This window comes from Zingiber officinale, chromosome 1A (assembly GCF_018446385.1).
Source record: "Zingiber officinale cultivar Zhangliang chromosome 1A, Zo_v1.1, whole genome shotgun sequence".
Taxonomy (NCBI): domain Eukaryota; kingdom Viridiplantae; phylum Streptophyta; class Magnoliopsida; order Zingiberales; family Zingiberaceae; genus Zingiber; species Zingiber officinale.
The window spans coordinates 175047086-175073509 of NC_055987.1; the positions used below are offsets into that span (position 1 = coordinate 175047086).

Consider the following 26424-nt stretch of genomic DNA (forward strand, 5'->3'; position numbering starts at 1 on the left):
CTCATACCCATTGGATTAAGTCTGACCAATTAGAACAAATCTAATCATTTTGATCAAATTTGACCCAATAGAATAAATCTGATTATTTGATCATATTTGGTCCAAACTCCAATTAAATCAACCCAAATCAATTTTTGTTTGAATCAACCTGGTTCAGCTAAACCAACTAATGGTTTAATCTAAATCGGGTCTAATTGAACCAACCAATTATAATTTATTCTAACAGGCATAGTCGTTGGTCTTATCTGACGTCGGAATTTAGTCGCTCTTGGCTTGACAAGGTCGTTGTTGGTTGTTCTACCCGTCCCGACCACCAGCGCATCATCGGCCAGCCAGGACGCCATGACCAGCCACGAAATGTCGTCGCAGCATATCCCCGCGGCCCGAGCCCAATTCTGATGGAAATCGTGACCCTATCACGATTTTGGCGTAGTGCGCTGCCAAGGAATAGTGCTAACGTCAACGGCGACTCGGTCGCTGACCTGTGCCCCTGCCACTGGTCTCCTACTGCCATGATGCAGTTGTCAGCGCTCCTTTGCAGTGACCTAACCGTCGGCCACAGGGAGACTTCCGGGCGAATAGTCTCATTCGTGAATATTTGCGGTGTGCTCAGCGATGAGAAATCGCAAAGTGATATAATATAATTCCTAATGCTCTGATATCAATGTAGGAATTATATATTAATTACACAAAATAATTAAATGCTTACAGCGATCTCCCGCAGATCTATAATCGATGACAAGATGTGATCTTCGGACTTGCTATCGGAAGAGCGATTACAGAATCGAAAAGCTCTCCGCAATTTCACAAAGAATGTTCTCCCAGTCCTCTTTATTCTCAATGCACTTTGTTGTCTTTTCTTTCCGTGAATGATCCTTAGACGCATCTCTTATAAAGGAAAAATAACCCAGAGGTATAAAAGATAATTTACCCCTAAGAAGTGAGCAACATAGGTTTCCCTCACGTTCCCATTTCCTACAATAATATTACTCAATCTAACCCTAACCATTTTTCTAAAAAATGTTAAATAACTTTTTAGGTTATCCAATAAAAATTCTAATTGTTTCCTAAAATTTATCTAATAAAACTCTAAGTATTTCAAAAACATAAGGAGAGATGATGATTCTCTGATACTCTCTCTCATCAACTACTCTCTCTTACTAATTGTTTGTCATGTTAGATTGTCTTTTGAAGTCTTCTTTCTGCTCTTTTTATGTGTTTATTTGGTATGTTTGTTTGCCAGTTTTTGAATTCTAATTTTTAGGTTTTATTTTCTAAACTTTTTTATTTTTTGCTTGTTTGTATTCTGGATTCTAGGTTATGGGTTCTAAATATGGTTCTTGAGTTTTTAGATTTTGGGTCCTGGATTCTAGGTTTTGGGTTTTGGATTCTAGTTTTTGGTTTTTGAGTTTCTGTGTTATATTATTGGTTCTGATTTTGTTCTGGATTATAGTTCTAATTAAAATTTTTGTTTTCTTATAAGTTTTTGATTCTATTCTTAATTGTGATTCTGTTTGAGATTCTGATTTTTGTTTTGATCTTTAGGTTATACTTTGTTTAGGTTATGACTCCAATTCCATTCTGAATTTTAATTCTATTTTGGATTCTGATTCCATTTTTTTTGAGTAATTTCTTTAATTATTTTATCTTACCTAGGTCTAATTTCTCCTCATCTTAAGACTTCCATTTGAGGAAAGACTACCATAATAAAATTTCATCAAATATCATATTTGGTATAAGGGTGAAACCGCTTTTAAACTTTCTTTGATTATAGTATCTTACAAAAAAAAAAAAATATATATATATATATATATATATATATTATTTTTATTAAATTTAATCCATAAATGTTCAGCTATGAGTAGTTTAGCCTTTAAGATTTTGTGGCTTGTTGGCCTAGAATAATTATTTGGAATAGGTCTTTCTTCAAAGAGAGTAAAATCTTAATTAAATTGAAATTTGATTGGATTAATTCAGAAATTTATTTATTTTTTAAAATTTTTTAATTAGTTAAATTTATTTGACTCAGGTAACGATTGAATAATTAATTAAATTAATTAATTTTCGATTGATTCAATTTTAATAATAAAATTCGATCAATTTAATTAATTTTTTAAAAATTAATTAGTTTGATTTTATTTATTTGATTCATCTTTAGTTTTTCCTAAGGATGTATATGAACTAAACGGTTCGAGAACTATTCGAAACGTGATTTGATAAAAAGTTCGTTCGTTTATCTTATCGAGTCGAGCTTAAGGATATTCGGCTCGTGAGCTGGCGAACATGTTCGTTTATAGACTCGCGGATCAAAAAAACGAGCCTTACAACGAACCTTAAACCGAGCAAAAAAAAATGAGCTCTAAAACGAGCCTTAAAATGAGCTTTAAAATAAGTCAAAAAATGAGCTCTAAACGAGATCGAAAACGAGCCCGAGCTCGCTTAACGAGTTAGACTCGTTAACTTTGATAATCGAGCTAATAACAAGCCGAACTCGAACTGTTGGCGAGTTTGATAATTCTAAAATGAGTCGAGCTCGAGCCTTGTGATAAAAGCTCAATTCGAGCTCGAACCGAGCTCGAACCCAAATATAATTTAAACGAGCTAAGTTCGAATCTAATACTATTCGACTCGATTCAACTCGATTCCACTCGTTTACCTCCCTAATTTTTCCCATTCACAAATGCGAAAGATATTCTATAACAACTAGTTCAACATACCTCCGCAACTTTATTTACTCGGAAATAAAAAAAACAGAAAAAGAAAAAAAAGAAATGATGAAAAACAGAGACGCTTCTTCTACTGCCTTTTATAACGGGGGAGGCATGTGTGGATAGGTCGGCTCATTAGTTTTTCTCCTTTTCCACGCCGGCGTTTGCCCCTTTCCTCTCGACTATCGTCGATGGCTTCCTTCGCCGGTGGTGCCGCTTCTCTCCTCTTCTCCGTTTTCTTCCTTCTCGCCGCCTCCGCCTCCGCCCGTCCTGGCGTCCCCTTCCACCCATTCAACGCCCACATCGTCACCTACACCATCTCCACAACCGGTGACCACCATGTTTCCAGGTCCGTCTCCATTTTACGCATCATCACCCCCGCCCGCACCTTCGACGCCGATCCCCACTCCGCGATGAACAGACGGCCGGAGTTCCTTTCTTCTAGCCGCGAGGTTGCCCGCCCCGATCCGGCAGCCTTCGGGTTTAGCTCCCTTCGCGAACGCGCCAAGGATATCCTCGTAGTTGTCATCGGCCTCCTCTTCGGGGTTGGCTGCGGCGCCCTCACCGCCGCTACCATGTACCTGGCATGGTCCCTCGTCACCTACCGGTACGAGATCTTCGGATCTGATGCGTACAGCGACGAGGAGGAGGAGATGGACGAGAGCCCCAAAAAGGCAGGCTACGCCAAGATCCCTGCTACTGACATCTCGGTCAAGGAAGGGTATGAACACAATTAGGGTTTGCACGATATGAATCTCGTGGGGAAACGTATTGATTTGCTTAACATATATGTGATTATGGCAGCTTATTTGCTATTGCGGTTCTAATATCTCCTGTGGAATTAACCGGAATTGTTTGTTACTGCATATACTTCTATATTATTGCTGTCTCATCTTCTTCATATGCTTTCATGCTTTATATCACTATTTATTTGATCTTTATGACAAGAACTTGATTGTTATTGTGATGCAGTTATAATGCCCCTAGTTGAATGAACAATCAATTGGCTGAACATGCTAGGAACTTCCACGTCACTTTCATATTCTTAGGAGACATTTCTATGAACTATGATTAATATTGTTGTAGTTGGCCAATTCGAACAAAGAAATTGGCTTCAACATGTGATGATATTTCTAGAAACAAACAATTCGGAAAGAGAATATGTAGATGGTGTTTGTGTCTTCATATATAACAAGACTAGAACCACAATAGTCTTGTTTGAGATTTCTTCTAGTTTGTTTTGTTAGTAACTAAAGCAAGGGACTAGAACTGACCAAATATTTTCTTTGGGATTAGATTGGGAAAGGAGAAAATTTCAAAATAAGACAGACATATTAATGAGTTCTTATAGAGAAGGATAATTACACAGGTTGGTGTACCCAAAGTTTTCATGATTTGTGATGAAGCTCAGTTCAATAATCACTGGCATTAAGAATTTAGTAGTTAGCAATGAAATTCAATTGAGTAATCAGAGTTTTAAATGATATTATTTCATGTGTAGAATTGATCTTAGATTCTCCTTGATTTCTCACCAATAGAAACTGAGAAAATTTAAGTATTAAACAAAATTGTTGCCTAGAAGAAGGTGGATGACTAAAATAGCAATAAATTAGAGGAGTTATTTGTAACACTCTATTGTATAGAACTGAATCTATAATGGAGGTCTATTTGGATGTTTCATAGACAAGTAATCTCGACTAAAATCATGATCTGCTTGCTCAAAGCAATAGATTTTAATCAAGAAGTTAATAATACTATATTTTGGATAATTTTGTATTTTTTTGGTAATTTGGTGCCAAACATTGGTTGAATAGAACATATAAGGATTTTGCAATGAGGATCTATGATCGAAAGTGTGAGGTAACACTTCGGTTATGTTCTTTGAATCAAACTTGACATTGAACTTAAAAGGTTATTAATTCAATTGGTTAAACCTAATTAGAAGTGATTTCATAAGTATGATTAATATTTTTTATAATCTATCTAGAAAAAGCATAGGATAGAGTCTAAGGGAAATTATATGAAGAATTCTAAAAAAATATTTGCATAGTGTATATTGAAGTAATTAAGGATATTTATAATGATGTAATGAGAAGAGTGTTGACATCAAGCGGATTAATTGAAAAAATTCTTATAAAGATATGGTTACATCAAGGATCAATTTTAAGCCCTTATCTTTTTATATTAATTATGGCTAAACTTGTTGGACACATCTAAGACATGTTATGCATGTTATTTACAGATGATATTATTTTGATAGATGAGACATCTGAAGGATAAATGCTAAACTCGAATCTCGGCAGAAACATTGGAATTTAAGGTTTTAAGTTTAATAGATTAAAGGTAAAATATATGAAATTTAAGTTTAACAATATTAGACATTCTAAGGTGATTGTTAAGATAGGACATGATGAGTTACATGTAACTAAGAACTTAAAGAATTTTGAATCATTTTTACATGAAGTTGTATGTTGGCATGACACATACAAGCAAAAGATGAGAGTGTTAAGGTGGATGTGTTGAAAAGGATAAGAAATGAGAATATTAGAGAGAAAGTCGGAGTTACACTTATTGAGGGAAAACTCAACGTATTTAAGATGATATGAGCATGTACTAACTGTTCAAGTTAGGCATTACAAAACTATAATAATATGCACATTAAACAAAGGAAGAGGAAGTTCAAAGGAGATTTGATTAGTAATGATAAAACAAGATAAAATTTATTTAAATCTAGATGATAATGTAGCAAGGGATAGAGCCCAATGACATAGGAAAATCCATATAGTTGATTCCACCTAATGAGATAAAACTTTGCCATTGTTGGTTGTTATTGTTATCTAAATTTAGTAAAAAATGTTTTAAATTACCTTTTTTTAAAAAAAAATATTAAAAACTTATATTTGAATATTTACAGTAAAAGTATTTTTTTAAGAAATATATTCAATATATATATTCAATATATATATATATATATATATATAAAGTATTAATTGACAATTTTGAAGTTAAGCTTCAACACACACCCTTCTTAAGCATTATTGCACTATATATTATGTCGCATACCTCGTGAGCACCTAATATAATTTTTTTGTTTGAATTTTTTTAGACTTAATACTAACCCCTAAAGCCAAAAGCCTAAATGGCTACACCCGAAACTTAAAAAAAAAATAAATCAGAAAAATCAATTAAACAAATGCTGGGATGCAGTGCGCAGCATATCATCAATATATATATATATATATATATATATATATATATATATCGTCCGGAGTCACCCCCGGGCTCCCGGACCTGTGAAGGTCGCCCGGGAATGGGCACGGAACAGGTGTGCAGGTAACAAATCCTGATGTATATAATTGGATCTTGTTTTTATTTTTATTTTTTAAAATTGGTCTATACATTAAACTTGACTGGTTTGGCCTTTCAGTTCTTATTTGAAATCCATTTAACAGGTTGATTTGGTCCAATTTTGAAAACAGAGTGCTGGTTAGATGGATGAATGGATTTTTACTTCATGAAATGAAAGTTTAACATAGTTTAAGTGTTTTATTTAACAACTTAGAGAGTTATGTATATCTTAGAGTAATGTTTATCATCCTAGTTGATGCAACTAATTTTTCCCGTCATGGGAAGTGCCATATAGGATCACCTCAAAGGTCCAACCAGGAACATGCAAGGTAAGCAGTAAACACCATATAAGGCAAGAAGTTACCCTCCACTTGGAATACTGATCTCCATAGTTAGAATGCCCCTTGTATGTAGTTAGAAGTTCATAATACTAATAGTGGTTCTGTGCATTGTAATTTAGTTGAGGATTGTGAATAGATAATTCAGTAATGTTTTTGATCATTTTTCATAAATGGAGGAGAAAATCTCATACACAGGAAGACAAATGGAAAGAGTACACACATTGTCTTCTTTAAGATTCATGTAGATTGAAGGAGAAAATCTTGAATTAAACAAATGGCTGGGTTTCTATGGGGGTTATTAAATAACATAGGAGAAAATCACCATAGTTTGCTTTGAGATTGATGTAGATCTGAATGGAGAAAATTTCAAATTATAGAAGACAAATTGAGGGGTTTTTAACTTATTATAGAGAAGATGAGCACCATTTTCTTCTATGAGATTGCTGTAGATTGAGAGAGGAGGAAGTCTCTAATCACTGAGACAAATTATAGAAAATCTCATATTACCGAGGAGATGAGCATCATTTTCTAGTCTGAGATTGAGTAGGTCGGGAAGGGGAAAATTTCACATCCATTCTGAAATCAGCATCATCAGCAATATTCAATAGGAAATATGGAAAAACTTTAACTCTACAAAAAAACTATTGCCTCACAATAATCTTCATGAATTATAAACTTAAAGAAATCAATAACACATTAACATTACAATAAGTAAATAAAGTTCCATAGAACATACATCAATAGATCACTTGTTTATATCCACTTGGTATGTTGTTGGAAGCCTTGCCCTTTTAGAAGATCGCCTACCCAAGCCCTTGCTTGAGAGCACCACTTGCAAGAAGTCAAACCTCAAAATGAAATGAAAACAAGATCCACTCAATCATAAAGTGGATCCTTAATAGATCTTCATGACCAGTTATTCTTAATTATGTTTCAGATATATCCATCCTGTACTCTGCACTGTAGACCTGGTAAATGTGTGGTAAATTTAGAGTATGCTAAAATCCAAAATACTCAGCCTTGGATCTCCATTGCAGATTGTTGTTCTTGTTGAACCAACGTTGGCACATTTATCATTACAGAATCTCCCAAAATTGACTGATAAGTGAGATTTGCATTTGTTTGTTTGATTGGTGTGACATTATAAACTGATTAGTTACATTTTACCTGGGTTGTATGTTACTTCAGCCTACTCACTGTCTGTGCAGTTTCTCAGAATAACTCATGTGGTCTTATGGGTTGTAATTACAGTTATTTACTTGTGAACAGAGAATCGAAGCATGTTTTTGTGGTTGTCATTTGGATAATACTATAACGGTTAGCTGATTTTATATTTTACTGCATTGGATTTTGGATGACAAATGGAATTGACTTTAAGAAAAATTATCTTTTAGCAGAATGGTTTCTAGTTGTTTTTGGTGCCTAATATTCCACATTTTCTCTGGTTGATAAAATGGACCTACAACTTCATGTCAAAACGTTATATGCCAAAAGGTTTTGAGCATGAACGTAATGAATTTGGATTGTATGGTTAAAGGCTACTTAGTCTATTTATTTTCTAAAATTTAGTCCATAATAGAAAAGTGAAGTTGAAAAGTGAAGCTGGAAATGTTTACAGGCTATAAAAGAACCAAGGAGGGCATATAAAGTCTGACATTTATGCTTGTTTTACTCGCTTGAGCCCTCCCTTGTATTATTAGTCTTAATCTTTCAAGTTTCACTTGTTTTTAATCTTGTAAGAAGATTTGTCCAAAGATATTTCTCCACTTTCGAAAGGAACCAAGAAAGAAGAAGAAAGTTAGTGGTCATTTAAGAGCGACTCGCTGAAGGGTGATAGATCATGGAAAACGAATTAGAGCTTCGAATCACGTAGCAATTCGTGTCAATGTTTGTATTAATGCTTTTTTACTTTCTGTTATACTGATTGTGTTTAATTGGCCTTGTTAAAGTCTTAGCAAGAGTAGAGTGTTGTATTTACGAGTCAAGTGATACTCTCCCTCTTTAACAATATAGTCACCACTATTCACAGATTTTACAAGTGATACTCTCCTCTTTAACAATATAGTCACCACTACTCAGATTTTACAAGTGGTATTAGAGCAATATGCCATAGAAGTAATGGTCAAATCAAACATTTATTTTTGAAGGAGAGTTTTTAATGTGGAAGCATTAGTTGGAGGTATATTTTAAAATCAATTTCAATATCACACTACTTGCGGCAAACAATTTTGAAGCTCCTAACGACATTGGTGGCAAGATCATGGATGTGAATTGGCGGACAATGAAGGAAAGAGATGAGTACAGTAGTAAAGGAAAAATGGAGCATCATCTCTTTAGTATTCTTCTTCCCAATCATGAGATAACCCGCTCTTGCACCAAGGACCTTTGAGAGAAACTTGTGGAATTACAAAGGAACTACATAGGTCAAGCTTGCTAAACATGACCTCTTGCAATCCCAAATCAATAACTTCAAAATACAAGAAGGAGAAAGTGTGACCGAGTTACACTAGAGGTAAGAGGAGCTTATCAATGGATTAACTAATATTGACGAAACCATGTTAAATTGGGGCATACTTTGAAGTGCTTTGAATGACTTTTCATGAATACCTCAATGAGCTAACATGACAAGAAACCTTGCGGTAAGAGTACTCTTAGAAGATTTATTTTCCAATATGAAATTGTATGAATCAAGATGTGCAAGAATAGAGGAGGAAGAGAAAGCAAGAACAAGGGGAGTGTCTCTTGTGGTGAGCAATAAAGAGGACACTACTCCCTATGAATGATCACTGAAATTTTCATCACTAACAGATAGCAATAAAGAAGCCTACAGGGGAAAAAAAAGTAGGTAAAATATTTCATAATTTAAATTTTAGTAGGAGCAATGTGATGAAGATCCTTGGGAAAAAAAAGTAGGTAAAATATTTCATAATTTAAATTTTAGCAGGAGCAATGTGATGAAGATCTTTGGGAAGAAAAACAAGAGGATGGTTAGATGCTTTAATAGTTAAAGGACATAAGAGGTCAATTATTAGGGTGAAGAAGTGAAGAAAATAAAAGAAGCCAAGGTTGAAAAGAAGAAAACACTAAGGGTGTGTTTAGGATTATTCTTGATAATTTTAGTTATCCATCCAAGATTATCAATGAAAATTTTGTTTGGTTTAAGTAATTGCTGATTCCCGAATAATATTCCATGCCCGACACGTCAGCAAAAGAGGCATGCAACTCGGAATCGAAAAATCTCGGAAAACTGAGGTTTTTCTTGATTTCGGGGTTAATGAATTTTTTTCCTCAAAATACCCTCGAATAAGAGAAAAATATGATAAAAAAGAAAAATATAAATAAAAAATAAAATAAATAAAAAATAAAACAATTTTTTTAAAAAAAATGTAAAAAAACATATTTTTTTTTAAAAATAAAAAATGGGGAAAAACATAAAAAATAGAAAAAAGTAAAAAAAAAATTAAAAATAATAAAAACATAAATATATATATATATATATATAAATAAAAAATAGGAAAAAATTTAAAGGAAGAGGGCGATTCTTCATCTTCCTCCTCTATTCTTGCAGAGAAGAATAGTAATCATTAATCAATTGTAGAGAAGATGAAAAATTTTATATTGAAAATATAAAGCTCTTTTTGACAAAAGAGGCTTACTTTCTAAATTAAATTTTCAAAACTAGAACTTGAAGGTTGAAACTTATTGATACGGTTAAGCTAGTTTTCAAGTTTGTATCAAATTCTAAAAATATTATAATTTTCAATGAAAATAATTTTCTTTTATGGTGACTATATTTGAAACAAATCTCTGTAAAAAAGATTATAATTTCTAAAGGTTTATGTATTCTAAATATATTTTAGAAATTTGCATAGTTGTGCAATTTAGAGCTTAGTGGACTGAGACAACTAACTAAAGTTCATCCAAAAGTTCAAAAGTGGAAGCATAATTTTGGTAATATTAACTTGTGGAATCCCATTTAGATCTATATAGCAAATTAGGAATATAATTTAATGATCAATTTCATATGTATCTCTAAGTTAAAAATCTCATCTTTGCTTGGGAAATTTTTAGCTTTATGGGGATCTTTGGTGCAAGAGTTGTCTATTTTTAAGTCTCATAGTGGTTGTTTTCATAATTTAAATGTATTGTCAAATATAAAAAAGACGGAGATTATTAGTGTAATTATGTTCTAAGTGGTTGGACTTGACCATGAGTTTTGAAGTATTTAAGCAAAGGTTTAAGTTATTTTTACTCGTATTTTTAATGTGTATGAAATCGTACAATAACTTGGTAAAATACACAAAGACTTGATGTGTTTAGGTTGGCGATTGACTTAATGGCTCAAAGTCTGCTAGAAATTTGACAACGATATTATGAGACATGCAAGGGACTACAAAATAAGAAACATAGGTGACAACTCAACTAGGGAAGGCAAACTATGTAGTATTAGTGTAATCATGCCCCAAGTGGTTTGATGTGGTCTTTGCCAGTTGTTTTTGATGTGTATGTGTGGTGTGTGTAGGGACTGCAAGAATATACATGGAACAACTCTAGAGTATTGACCTAGTGTAGTTAGGTTGGCGACTCAATAGCTTGAGGTCCATAGAGACGGAAGAAGATTGCATTAGGTAAACTAGGGATTGCAAGACAAGGAGCATCAATTGTGGCAAGCATCAAGGTAGCAAGGATGATGGCCGAGGGAAGTAGACTTCAAAGGCAAATATGTGAAGGATGACATCGAGAGGAGCTATGGGCTCGGGTGCATTAGAAGGATGTGGACCTAAAGGAAGAGGGCTTTGAGGCGAGGTTAAGCTGTAAGGGTAAGTCCTTTGTGAGTTGTGAGAGTTGAGTCACTTGTAGTCATGGGGGATGAGGGTAGAACTCAACTTAGGTAGAGTCAATCTTAGAAGGTCATAATCAAATTGGAAGAACAAGGGTTTAGCAATCAATTGGAGATGAATTCCAACAGTCAATTAGTTTCAAGAAGCCAATGAATAGAATGGTTTTATTTGTGATAGAGTAGGTGCATTGGATGGATGCGAACCTGAAGGAAGAGGCCTTCAAGGCGAAGCCAAGCTACAAAGGTTAGTATCTAGTGAGTTGTGAGAATTGGGTTACCTGTACCCATAGATGATGAGGGTAAAACACGACTTAGGTAGACTCAATTTTCATAGTCAGGATTTACCAACTAACTGATTGGTATTGAATATCACTTGATTGTGTCTGAGAAACTTAATACCTCTAATAAATTTAAAGTATATGGGTTTAACAATCGATTAGAGATGAATTCTAATTGTCAATTAGGTTCAAGTAACCCACGAATAGAATGGTCTTGTTCGTGGTTGAGTCCATTGGGAAGTTGGCTGATGACATTGGTTGACTACTGGTATGTTTCCAACCAATTGATGCCCACATGAAAAACAATCAAGAGTCATTCTACGTGACAAATATTCAGATTGTGGCATAGCAATCGACTGATAGTGATAGGTCAGTTGACTACTAAGTCGTAGACAGTAGGCAAAAGATTCAAAGGTTATAAAAGGAGGCGTGGTTAAAGGTTTGAAGGATGGTGAAATTCTATTGACCAAACACCATTAGTGTCTCATATTCTCCTTTAATGTTTAGTGATTATAAGAGGCTTTCCACTTCTAATAGTTAACTAAGAGGATAAATTTAGCAATTTTTTTGGAGTGATCCAATGACACATCATAGGCCGTGGATGTAGTAGCTGAAGACATACTATACTATGAATCACGTAAAGACCCTTGTGTTAGTGTGATTGAGGCTCTCTCTTTATATGTTTCGTTTATTGTTGCATATAATTGTATAACCTTACTATCGAGAGCAAGATTTTATGTAGAATTACATTTGTACGTGTCATTCATATAATTGTGTAACCTTACTATCGAGAGCAAGATTTTATGTAGAATTGCATTTGTACGTGTCATTCACTATTCATCCTCCTCTCTAACTGGACATCTTGATCCTTCAACATAGACCAAGAGTAAATTGATGAGAGATGACTTCATGGATAAATGTTAAGCTGTAAAGATAATCTATTTATGAGAGTTGAGAGATATATAACTTGGTTTTGGATAACTCATTGACTTAGATGAAGACTGACTAGAATGGTCCTATTCAATGATATAATTAACTGAAGGTAGAATTTGTAGAAGTCAAAAGAGAGAAAATTAAGGCCTGCTTTATTATGTACGTCAATACATTAAAAGTTACACAACAATAAGATATTAATAAAAAAGTTACACAATAAGATATTATATAGTTAGGTTAAAAACTAAGAATAAGAAAAAGATTAATCTATCCTTACTAGCTAATAAATAGAAAAGTCTAATAATAATAATATAACAGAATTCAATTGATTGATGGTTGAATCAATTAAGTAGTCAACTTAAGCTAATTAGCGAATAAAAATAATATTTTTGTTGTAGTTGAGTCTGATGACTCAGTGGGGAAGCTACAATAAAATCATTGACATGTTATAATTTAACTACATTGGTCGCATGACCTAATAGATACAGTAGATAATTGATTGAAATTGAGGTGAAACGATTGCAGTAATCGTTTGCAGACTAAAGATTGTAGTGATTGTGAAATTAGTTAACTGATATTGTAGGCAGTCAATTAATTTATAACAGAATAGAAAAGTAAAGTTTGAGATATTCAAAGGCTATAAAAGAAGGATTAAGAAGAGCATGTATGATCTGAATGAAAAATATAATAACTTGGTTCTTATGCTCATCAACATATATTCCAATGAAAATTTTGTTAAAACATTTATTTTTAGATTTATTTTCTAAAATATTTTTGGTGATTGAAAATAGAAACTAATTATAGAAAATTATCCTTTTAGAATCTGTATAAATCCTTTGTAAGATAAAGTAACCTTTGTAAGATAAATTAAAAAACACTTGCTATTTATATCAATTTGAAATTATGTGTTGTTTACGACAAGATTCTCCATTTAGTTATTTTATAAGTACTTTAAACATTTACAAGAGCTCATTGCATTGCATTGCATTGGCTAATATTTATGGACAAAAATCAAAGGACGTCTTAACTTATGACAATCATAATAAAAAAAAATCTATTCTAAAAAAAAAACTTAAAAGAGTGTCCTGTTAGATATTTTATCTTGAGAATATTTATTATTTTAGCATTGTACTAACTATCAATAACTGCTATAGCATATAATAGTTATTCAGTAGCTGTTAAATCGTGTAACAACTACTTAATAACTATTATAACATTGTTCTTTACTTTTAGTGTTATTGCTGTCACATACAGTAGTAGTAGTCCTGTTAAATATTCATTAAGGAGTTGTTACATGTCGTAACTGTTGGTAGATTTGAGAGTATGAAACAAAAATAAAATAATGCGGTAATCACTCACAGTACTTTCCAGAAGAAATCACCGAAGAATCGCCGTAGACGTCACTGCTGCTGTCGCCGAGAAGATCACCTCACGGAACCTCCTCGAACTCTTTCACGAACCAAATCCCGGCCTTTGGGTGTTCTCCTCTGCTCGCTGATCACCTTTCAAAATTCTCTGATCACCTCCGCTTCACTGGCACACCCTCTCTTCCTGGATCTGTGCTTGGACGCACCTTAAATAGGAAGGCTGAGGAAAACGAAGGGGAAAGGACACCCCTTCGTCTCCCTCGCGTTTACAGCAAACATCCGTTTACAGTAGCGAAAGGGACGAACCCTTTCGTCTCCTGATGTAACACCCAAGGTTATATGGTCACCCTTCGTGACATGAACCCTTTCGTCTCCTGATGTAACACCCTTTCGTCTCCTGAGTGGGAGATGTTGGGTGTTACATCAGGAGACGAAAGGGTCTATGTTGGTCACATAGAACCCTTTCGTCTCCCACCAAGTCAATCCATAAGGTTATATGGTCACATAGACCATGTCAGTCACATAGACTACAAGGTGATCATGTCACGAAGACCAGAGTGAAATTAGTCACAAAGACTAAATAAGTCATGTAGACTTTATGAGGATCAAGTCACAAAAACTAGAGCAAAATTTAGTCACAAAGACCAAATAAGTCACGAAGACTTTATGAGGATCAAGTCACGAAGACCGGAGAAAAATTTAGTCACAAAGACTAAATAAGTCACGAAGACTTTATGAGGATCAAGTCACGAAGACCAAAGTAAAATTTAGTCACAAAGACCAAATAAGAACATCCATTCCATACATTAGGGAAAATGGTTCGTGCGACAGCAAGCACAGTGAACATTCAATTGCTAAGAAGATTGTCACATCTTACTTAGCTGCTCCATAGAACGAATCAGAGACATTAGTGTCCATAGAATGAATCAAAGACATAAATGACATATTTTTACCCCAGATTAAATTATTTACATCATTATGAATATCTCTAATCTCTCATATTGACTATATGTCAAGAGCATGTTCGACATCTCCAATCAAACAAATTATTCACAATTATATTTTATGTACTGAACTAAAAATGTAACTGGTACCAGTGAATAAATGTCACAGATGTAAATCAATCTTAATCTTCCTTTTTAGCTAGAATCTATTCATTCTAATCAGTCGCTTTCCTAGTTATGCTCCATAGACCGAATCATCCATAGCCAATAGGAAACATGCTAAAGTAGCAGACACTGATCAGAACTTCAAGTAGACAGCTAAATAGTCACTTAGCGTAAAATCAAGATTAACTTATAATCTCAAGGGTCTCACATAGTAGAGAAGCAGGGATCCATTCTTCTATTACCCTTCTTGTCGTCATAGCACATGTGGTATAAATCACATGCTACGATGTTATTCTCTTTACCAAAAAGAGTACATGTTTTTCTCAAAATTTAACATCGTACAGATTTTGATCTAGACATTCCCAATGTCTAATCCTGAATTCAACATATGAATTCTAATATGGCCTCAAGCAGATTCAGTAAATGGTGGGTGCATTTACTCCAATCATTACACAAATGATCTCATCTTGATACAAATATCAAGGCGACCTTAACTTATGGGTATGTCTCTATTCACAGGTACATAAGTTGTCCCATAAGCAACAGTCTTACCTCTATTCATACTTAACAAATAGAGATAATTGTCCATGTGAGTGGACCAATCTCAATCTGCCAAAATGTTTATCGAGACTTTTATTTGAATGTAACAAAGACATACACACTGAATAAATCATGACATTTTTCATTTATCACAATGTCTTTACAATTAGTTACATTCTTCGAAGTCCCAAAGACTTCACATGCCCATGAAATGACTCTTTAGTCAATGGCTTAGTAAAAGATTAGCAAGCATATTCCGTGTAGGGATGTACTCAAGAATCACTTTTTTCTTGTCAACAATATCCCTTATAAAATTATACTTAATTTCTATATGTTTGCCTTTACTGTGATGTTTGGGATCCTTGGAAAAAACTATTGCAGCTTGACTGTCATAGTACACTGTAACAGGACTCCCACTATCCTCAGCAATCTTCAGATATTTCAGGAACCTTCTTAGCCAGACAGCCTCTTGCACAGTCGCTGCACAAGTCACATACTCAGCTTCCATTGTCAACAAGGCTACACAAGTCTGTTTCTTGCTGTTCTATGAGATGGCGCCACCATTCAGCAAGAAGACATAGCCGGATGTGGATTTTCTGTCATCAAGGTCCCCTACCCAATCTGCATCTGTGTAGCCACTTAGGCTCATTTCTGATCCTTGGAACCAGAGGCAATAATCAACTGTTCCTTTAAGATATCTGAATATTCTCTTCACCGCTTTCCAGTGTCTCATTCCTAGGTTTGACTGGAAATGACTAACTAAGCCAACAACATAACTTATATCGGGATGGGTACACAACATAGTATACATCAAACTACCAATGACACTAGCATATGGTTTCTTCTTTATTTCGGCTATTTCCTCAAGAGTCTTGGGATGCATACTTTTGCTCAAGACAGTAACTTTCGCTATAGGCGTCTATTCAACGTTACAATCTGACATATTGAAGTGTTGCAGCATCTTAGTGATATAAGCTTCTTGAGACAAACCCAAAAGCCTCTTTGATCAGTCTCTATTGATCTTCACTCCTAAGTTGTACTCTGCTTCTCCCATATCTATTATGTCAAATTGTGATGAAAGCCAACTTTTGACTTTTATCACACACTTTATATCACTTCCAGCTATTAGCATATCATCAACATATAATGATAAAATGATAAACTTTCCTTTTTCCTTTCTTAGGTAAACACAATGATCCTTATTGATCATTTTGAAATCATAAGACAATATTACTTCATTAAATCTTATGTTCTATTGTCTGGACGCTTGTTTTAGCCCATATATAGACTTTTGAATTCTACATACTCTTTTCTCTTGGCCTTCAACAACATAACCTTCTAGTTGTACCATATAGATTTTGTCGTCAAGATTACCATTAAGGAAAGTCGTTTTTATATCCATCTGATGTAATTTCATGTCATATTGTGCTACTATAGCTAGGATGACACGTATTGACATAAACTTCACAACTGGGGAGAATGTCTCTTCAAAGTCAATACCCTTCATTTGGGTATATCCTTTTACAACTAATCGAGTTTTGTATCGATTAATCGATCCATCTGCTTTCCTCTTTACTTTGAGAATTCACTTATTCCCAATATTCCTTCAGCCCAGAGGAAGATCGACTAAATCCTAAACTTGATTCTTTCTCATTGACTCCATTTCTCCATCCGTTGCAATTTTCCATTCTTCTCTAACTAAGCTTCTCAAAGCTTCCTCAACTGTTCGAGGTTTCTCATCATCAATTGGGAGAACCATTAATGTCTCATTCTCAATATCAAACCTTCTTCGAGGAATAATCTGACGACTACTTCTTCGAAGGTTAGACTGTTGAGAAACTGACTCATTCAGTGGTAAATTACTCTCACTCACTTGATTAGATTCAGGCATCTCCTGATCTGTCGATAAAAGAATATTATCCTCCTCCTCTATCTCATATAGAGGAATTATTTTATCAACTTCACCTCGTGTTGGGAACTCAGTTTCTAGAAAAGTAACATCTCTTGACTCTATTTCAGAGATGGTTCCATCTTGTCGCTCACCAATAAAAATATAACCCTCAGAAGTCTCAGAGTACCTTATAAAGATACACTTTTTACCTCTAGGTCTTAATTTTTCATATTCGTGAGTCTTATCATGAATGTAGGCAGCTGCCCCCCTAAGGTCTCAAATTACTTAAATTCGGCTTTCTGCCTGTCCAACGTTCATGTGGGGTAGATGGAACTGACTTTGAAGGCACTTTGTTAAGTATATAGGCCGCAACTAATAATGCATCTCCCCAATAGGAGATTGGTAAATTAGCCAGCGTTATCATAAACCTAACTATTTCAAGAAGAGTCCTATTTCTTCTTTCAGCAATCCTATTTTGCTGTGGAATTTTTGGGATAGTTAGCTGTCTAATAATCCCTTTCTCATTACACATTGTCTTGAACTGATCAGACAAATATTCTCCTCCACGGTCAATGCGCAAGGTTTTAACCTTACGTTCCAATTGATTCTCAACTTCGTTCAAGTAATGAATAAAGCAATCCAATGCTTCAGATTTGTGAGAAATCAAATACACATGATCAAAACGTGTGAAGTCATCGATAAATGTAATGAAATAAGAACTCCCATTTCTAGCCTTCATATTCATTAGACCACAAATATCTGAATGAATTAATTGCAATGGTGATTCAACCCTAATAGTCTTACCAAATGGTTTTCTAGTCATCTTTCCAGCAAGACAATGCTCACATATAGACAAGTTAATCTTAGCATGAGTGTCTAATAGGTCCTCCTTAGCTAATCTATTCATTCGTTCTTGTCCTATATGTCCTAATCTAGCATGCTAAATTTCATCATTAACATCAACATTACTAGTAAGAGTAATGTTTGAAAAACAACCATCATTATTATTTGGTTCTACATCAAGAACCATAAAACCATTTGTTACAAAATCATGCCCAATTAACACAGAGTTAATTCGAAGTTCCACACAACAGCTATAAAAATTTACATTGTAACCTAAATCAAGAAGACAAATAACGAAAATCAGATTCCGTCGAATTTCAGGAGCGTACAGGACATCATGTAGAAACAAGGTGCCTCCACCACGTAGGTTGAGCTTGCAAGTGTCAATTCCTTTGACTTCAATTCTAGCATTGTTTCCTACATATATCCATTTGTTGCCAGTTGGTACCCGACGGTACTCCACATATGTAGCTCGATCACGAGCTACGTGGTTCGTTGCTCCTGAATCTACAATCCACAAAGGATATGAATCAGCTAACAACACTGTACTTGCAACATATTGCTCGTGGAAAGAAGACAAAAATGGATCTACCTTTTTAGGCTCAGTACAATCCTGAGCAAAATGACCCTTCTTGTCACAGTTGAAGCAAGTCAACCTGCTCTTAGGTTTTTGTCCATATTTCTTTCCTTTCTTCTTGATTTGGTTTTTCGTAACAACAGCATTAGCCTCCTTTCCTTTCCTTTCTTAAACCACTTGTTCTTATTCTTGGAACCAAAACCTTCAGCTACAAAAGCTTTACCCGAAATCCTTACGGATTCAATCCTCTCTGCCTCAAGCTCCACATGGTGTGAGACATCAGTGAAAGTCTTGATACTCTCACTATGGGTCAGGTTATGTTTCATCGTATCCCAAGAATCAAAAAGGGAACGGATAACTGTCTAAACCTGTTGTTCATCGGTCAACGTATAATCAGCAGTCTTAAGCTCTCGAATCATGTTACCCATCTCCCTAAGATGTTGGGCCATGGTAACATTTGAGCGCTTTTTACAACTATCAAACTTGATAGCTAGCTGACGGAGCTTACTCAGACTGACTCCACTATACTTCTCTCTAACGGCTACCCAGACAGCATGAGCAAATGATAATGACTCATACTCAAATACCAAGTCATTCACCATTGAACTAATCAATATACCCTTAGCAATGGAGTCCTTCCTTTTCCATGCCTTATAGACATCAAGGTTACGTCTGTGTTGTGCTGTAAAACCATCAACCGGTTCCTCCATTAATTGATTCACAGCCTCTAGAACTTCTTGTTCTTCAAGAACGTATTGTATCTTGAGGTGCCAGATTTTGTAGTTATCCCCATATAATTTCTCACCCTTATTGAGTTCAGCTATGATGTTTTTAGTTGCCATGATCTACATAAATAAATAAATTATTTATTATTTCAGTGTAATTCATATATATACAATTATTTATTGACTTAGTGTAAATTAGAGTTAGTTTACAAAATCAAGTGATAACATTGTTTCCACTCATTATTTGTATGTTCTAATCTAATCAACATTGATCAATCATATTACACATATCTCATCTAATGAACAAATCATTATTTAAAATGAACGAATCATTTTTTATATGAACTAATCATATGGATATATGAATGAATTATATTCACATGAACTAATCATGTCATGAAATGAACTAATCATTTCCAAGTTTGTTAACATATAACATAACTTTTCATTATATAATTCTGTTCGTATATAACAACAGAAATTATTACATGACTCAAAAAACTAGATAAGCTAACTCTGTTCGTACATAACGAAAGTAAACAGAACACTAGTAAACTAGATAAGCTAGCACTACTCCCACTAGGATAAATGCTAGAGCAGTGGGTAATTGCATCCCATTTGTCTCGGATTCTATGATGAGTGGTTCAGCCTCAGATGTATCCATCAAATCCATTTCTGGATCTTCTAGACACTCTTGAGGATCCTCCTCTGATTCTTTGGAATCCATCTCTAGATCCTCCTCGGGATCCATCTCTGGATCCTCCTCAAAATCTTCAGGATCCATTTCTAGATCCTCTTCAAATTCTTCGAGGTTCATTTCCGGATCATCTTCAGATTCTTCAGGATTTGGATCCTCCTCTAAATCTTCAGAATCCATTTCTGGATTCTCCTCAGATTCTTCGAGGTCCATATCTTCGGGATCTTGATTCTCTTCAAATTCATCAGGACCCCATTCCAAATGAAGTAACTGTCTGTACATCTCTGAATATGAGATGTGCCCATCAGACTCATCCCAAAGTTGGAATGCTATCTGTCTTAGATGTTCCGATAATGAATAAACCATATACCATCTTCTTTCTATTTCCTGAACTGGATACCCTTCTTGCTCGAGATTCCAGAACAACCAATCAAGCCGACCAATAAGCCTACCGACTCCGTGATCCGCGTCATATTCCAGATTCTTGATCTCCTCCCATAGCTCATGTTGTCGTTCATAGCGACCAGTTATCGTGTATATCGTTCTTTGTATCTGGAATTGAAAATCATGATGCCAGTACAAAATCGACAGACTAGTGACAAAACTGGTCTAATTCAATTCCCACATATAGAAAAAAAATATACAGAATACACAAGCAATTAAAAAAAAAAATTCTTATTTTGGGGAGTCTCATGTGACTGACACATAGGATCGGTCGATCAGGAATTCAAATCTTAAGCTTAGTTTATTGTTCTCATTAAAACTAATCTAATTGGGTCTATGTTCTATTATTGTTTAAGCACATTTGAGTCAATCTCAAACTTATTGATCAAACTCAGGTTCGTTTGATTCGTCCAATTGCTCATTGGATTAAGTTTGACCCATTAGAACAAATCTAATCTTTTTGATCAAATTTGACACAACGAAACTAATCCGATCATATTTGATCAACCCAACTTCTTTAATCAAACTCACCCCAATTAATTCAATAATAAACGAACTGGTTAAACCAACAAATAATTTGAACTAGATCTAGATATCATTGAATCAATTTGGTCTGCTTAAATCAATTAATAATTTAAATTAGACCTGAGTTTGATTGGACAAATTGGTCTGGTTCCATTTTTGGTAAATTGAACCATAAATTAATTAAATATCTATTTATTAATTAATAATACATTTCTATATGTATTTAATTAATTAATAATATATATTTAATTAAAGTTTAACTCATGCACTGTTTATTTATCAGATTATTAATAATATTTTAATTAAATCTTAAACAGTGCTTCATGCATGCAACGAACAGTTTTTTTTTCCCTCAATCGATTGAAGAATCGATTCAACACAAGACAACTGTTCACAATTTTTTTCCGCATGATTCACTATGCTTCGAAGAAAAAAAATATTGTTCATGCTTTTAATCAATTCATGCACAGTGTTGAATCGATTCAACACTGTGCTTCGTCAAAAACGGCACTGTTCATTCTTTTTTCTCAATCGATTGAAGAATCGATTCAGTGCACTCACAGTGAATTGTTCGTGATTTTTTTTCTCTTCAATCGATTCATGAATCGATCGAAGAAGTCTGTCGCGATTTTGAATCGATTGGAATGGAAATTCAATCGATTTAATTCAATTGAATCGATTGGTTAATCGATTCAGTTGATGAACAGTACTCACTGTTCATCTTCTTCTTCGCGACAGAAGAAGAAAAATATGAGTTTTTTCGCGTCGATTTTCATACTTTCAAAACCATGCATGTTCTGATGCCATTGTTGGTAGTTTTGAGAACATGAAACAAAAACAAAATAATACAGTAACTACTCACAGTGCTTTCTCGAAGAAATCACCGAAGAACCGCCGGAGACATCGCTGCTGCTGTCGCCGAGAAGATCATCTCACGGAACCTCCTCGAACTCTTTCATGAACCAAATCCTAGCCTCTGGGTGTTCTCAGGGGCGGATCCAGAATTTTAAGTTTGAGGGGGCCGCACATTATAAGAAAAAATATGCGATAGTGATTAAAATTATCGATCACAAATTTTGAGATCGCCAAGGCATTTTAGTGACGAAATTAAATTTTCATTGCTAAATTTAACGACAGATATTAATTTTCAGTCGCTAAATTTAGCGACAAAAATATTCAATAGTTTGTTAAACCTTGATAATAAAATCCTAAACATCCAACAATAACCTCAAGAAGAAAACTCTATGAGTAAACAATATCAAAATGAAAATAATAAAATCAAATTTCATTTCATCATGGCAACAACAAATATGATGTAATCGAAAGCATCATAGTAAACATAATCAACCCAATTTATTTCAATTAGCATAGGAGATAATTCAAAGCAATCAGGGACTTCCTTTGATAACAAACTATATGTGCAGTGTTGTAAACAAACCATGATTCAAAAACATGAAGTAAATGTATATTTAATTAAGTATCAATTACAATTCGCTAACTAAAAGGAATTCGACGTTCTTTTAAATTTTCGAAATCTTCAATGATAGCTTCTATGCTCACACTTCTAGCTATTTCTCTCTCAATATATACCATTAATGCATCTGAGAGAAAAGCATCCTCCATTTTGCTTCGAAGCCTTGTTTTCACAATATTCATCGCAGAAAATGATCGTTCTGAAGTAGCCGTAGAAACCGGAAGAGTAAGCACAAGTACGATCACTCTAAAAATGAGGTTGTATGTAACAGACTTGTTAGTCTTTACCAACCATTGACATAATTCTAAAATGGTTGAAAGATTTTTGTAGTCAGACCCTTTGACTACGTTATACTCGTAATGCTTCAATTGCATCTCCAATTGTTTTTTTCATCTCTGGTAAAATCCTGAGCATAAAACTTTTCAACTAATTTACATATATCCACAACTCTGAAAGACTCCGCTGCATTTTGAGGATTTAGGGCATTACTAAGAGTGAGCAATTCCATAGCATCATCACTAAAGCGACCATTAATTTCTTGCAACTGTGAATCTATCGAAGCATAAAAGAGCTCTATTCGATAATGATGCTCAATGGTGAAATTGTCTTGATGAGCACGTCCTCGACCTCGTTTATTAATATATGGAGCATTGAAATCAGGAATGTCAATATTTCGAAGTTCACAAAAGGATTTCACTTTTACAAGCAAATCATCCCACTTGTTATCCCTCATCTGTTGAAGTAAATTCTTAGTAGATAATACAAGCTCCATTGCATTTATAATATCCTGAGACTTACTTTGTAAAGTCTGACAAAGAATATCTGTGATCCCCATAATCTCTTTCATAAGATGCAAGATGAATACAAAATCAAAGGAAGTCATTTCATCATAAACAGTTGTTGCATCTGCTCGTTGAGAAGGAAGCCCATCATCCATAATCTTGAGCAATACCGTACACGATGCACTAAACATCTTAATTAGGCCTTTCAATGATCTGAAATGAGAACTCCAGCGTGTATCAACAGCTCGTTGTAAAGTACCTATCTGATTAAGCCCACGCCCTGTCTCGAGTTCATTAATAGCAATCAAATATGCAATGTCATCTGCATGAGCATTCTTCAATTCATCATTACGCTTACATGAAGAACCAACAATATTAACTATAAAAGTTAATCTATCAAAAAATTGATGAATAGGTGTCACATTTTTTGCTGCTGCAACCAAAGCCAATTGTAACCGATGAGCAAAGCAATGAACATAATAAGCACTTTTACAATCTTTTGTAATCAAAGCTTGCAATCCATTAAACTCGCCCCTCATATTACTAGCACCATCATACCCTTGACCTCTAATATTTTGAACATCCAAATTGTAGTGAGCCAAAGCAGAATATATAGCATCCTTTAAAGTTAAAGCCGCAGTATCAGATACATGAACAAGGCCAAAAAAACGTTCTTGAATGAATCCATTACTATCCACAAACATCAATACTATAGACATTTGCTCTCTTTTTGACTCATCTCGGGCTTCATCAACAATTATGCAATACTTGGCAACTCCAATTTCTTCACGAATTGTATTTTTCACTCTCACCGAAAACACATGAAGTATTTGTTTCTGAATATCGTGACTTGTATATTTGGCATTTTTTGGAGCTTTCGCAATTGCCTTTGAAAGTTCATCATTGTACATGGTCAGCACATCCAAAAATTCAAGAAAATTGCCACGATTAGATGAACTAGATTTCTCATCATGACCTCTAAACGGAATTCCTTGAAGTGCAAGTAATAACACCACGTGTATGTGAGCCTTCAATCGAAGACGATTAGTTGCAACTTGTTCATCATTAAAATTATCAAATCTCCTTGATATATGTTGTGTTTGGTTCATCAAATCCTCACATGCCTTTTCAGCATTACGATGGGGTGAAGATACATTATCCTTTCCCATATGGCCTAGGAAAGCACAAGCTTTTCCATTTCGAACTTTCTTCCACTTATCAAATCCATCAACAGTAAATGTAGTTTGATTTAAGCATCCTGAAGGCTTGTTGAAGATAAAACATGGAAAGCAATATGCTTTATCTTTAGTGGGTGAATACTCCAACCAAAGAAATTGTTCATACCAAGTTGACTGAAATCTTCGAGGGTGTTTAATATTTTTATTTAATGGATATTCTTGAAGAATAGGTTGATATGCTTTCAGATTCAAATAAACTCGACGAATCTCGTCTCGTTGATTAGGATGATATTCCCAAATTTGTCGACGCAATCCTGGATCACGCTCTAAAGAATCAAGATCAACCTCTTCAGTTTCTGTATTTTTGAATCTTTTAGGAGGAATTTCAGATGGAAGATCATCATTATTTGATATTGTCGATAGAGTCATCGGAGTAGCCGGATCCAATTCATTTGCTCTCTTCCTTTGAAAAAATTTATCAATCGTAACAGTATTTCTCATTTGAAGTATATGAAACCTTTAACAATGAAAAACTCGAATTATTTCAAATAAGTGAATAATAATTAATAACAACAATATTAAACCAAACATTAAGTCAATGATAAAAAGTAAATAATAATAACAACATAAACAAACAAAAATATCAAAAATTTTATCATTCATTATCATTAACCATTAAATAAGCAATTCCAACTTCAACTATTTAGGCACTTTAATTTCTAAAATAACAAGATTTAATTAAAATGTCTAAATTAATCATTAGGAGAAAGCAAACAAAATCAAGGAATCAAGTAAAAAGTATAAAAACAAACAAAATCAAGAAGTCCAACGAAATTGTGAACTTTATATCGTTCTATTCTTGAAAATGAAGATAAAAATGATAAAATAAAGGTATAAATTTGTGTTATGCTAGTAAGCTTCATAAATCATAATCATAGTGTGATAGATCCTACCTTCCCTTCAAAATGCAGTGGCATATACAGCGGCGGATTAATACAATAATAAGATTATTACACCAACAGGCAAGGTAGGATCTAATAAATTATTAGATAATAAGATTATTAGGTTGCATTTTAAAACAGTAATAAAATTATTAGGATCAACAGACAATAGCCAACAGCCTTAAACAAAAAAAAGAGGTAAAGTTCTACAATCTACATATTACAGATAAAATTTAGAAGGATGATCGATCGAGGAACTAGAAAGGGAAGGTAGGATAAAGAAATTAATATGGAAACACCAACCAAAATAAAGATTTTTTCCCCTTCTCAGTTCTAAGAGTTTCAAAACCCTAAGGAGTAAGGAGTAAGAACTAAGGAGAAGAGGAATTGCACCTTTCTCTCGAATCGGGATCGAGAACGTTCTTGTCGTAATTTCGCAAAGATCTGAGACCTCTACACCGGAGTTCGCCTACTGCAGAGCGAGGAGTCGCTGCTGCCGTGCCGCTGCCGCCTGCGCCGCCAACTGATTTGAAATGTCGAACTCCCAAATCAAAATACCTATTTGCATGCCTTTCTCATTAATTAGCTTATAAATAATAATAATATATTAGTATATTCTTTAAAAATTTTACACGTGGACTGGGGGGGCCGTGGCCCCCCCCCAGTCCATATGTAAATCCGCCTCTGGGTGTTCTCCTTTGCTCGCTGATCACCTCCCAAAACTCTCTGGTCACCTCCGCTTCACTCGCACACCCTCTCTTCCCGGATCTATGCTTGGACACACCTTAAATAGGAAGACTGAGGAAGACGAAGCGGAAAGGACACCCCTTCGTCTCTCTGTCGTTTGCAGCAAACATCCGTTTGCAACAGCGAAAGGGACGAA

The 26424-nt window shown here is 34.5% G+C and overlaps 2 protein-coding genes across 2 annotated transcripts; one reads left to right on the forward strand and one right to left on the reverse strand.

Annotated features, from left to right (window-relative positions):
* The first annotated feature begins 2794 nt into the window (after nucleotides 1–2794).
* LOC122012585 lies at nucleotides 2795–3609 on the forward strand. The gene has a single exon (XM_042569178.1). The coding sequence runs from the start codon at nucleotides 2900–2902 to the stop codon at nucleotides 3443–3445; it is 546 nt and encodes a 181-aa protein (XP_042425112.1). The 5' UTR covers nucleotides 2795–2899; the 3' UTR covers nucleotides 3446–3609.
* Nucleotides 3610–23004: 19395 nt separating this feature from the next.
* Nucleotides 23005–25029, reverse strand: LOC122007143 (zinc finger MYM-type protein 1-like). The gene has a single exon (XM_042562943.1). It carries the CDS (start codon nucleotides 25027–25029, stop codon nucleotides 23005–23007), a length of 2025 nt encoding a protein of 674 aa, XP_042418877.1.
* Nucleotides 25030–26424: the final 1395 nt, after the last annotated feature.

Coding starts and splice junctions, on each gene's coding strand:
- LOC122012585 (XM_042569178.1), top strand. CDS start 2,900: ATGGCTTCCTTCGCCGGTGGTGCCGCTTCTCTCCTCTTCTCCGTTTTC.
- LOC122007143 (XM_042562943.1), bottom strand. CDS start 25,029: ATGACTCTATCGACAATATCAAATAATGATGATCTTCCATCTGAAATT.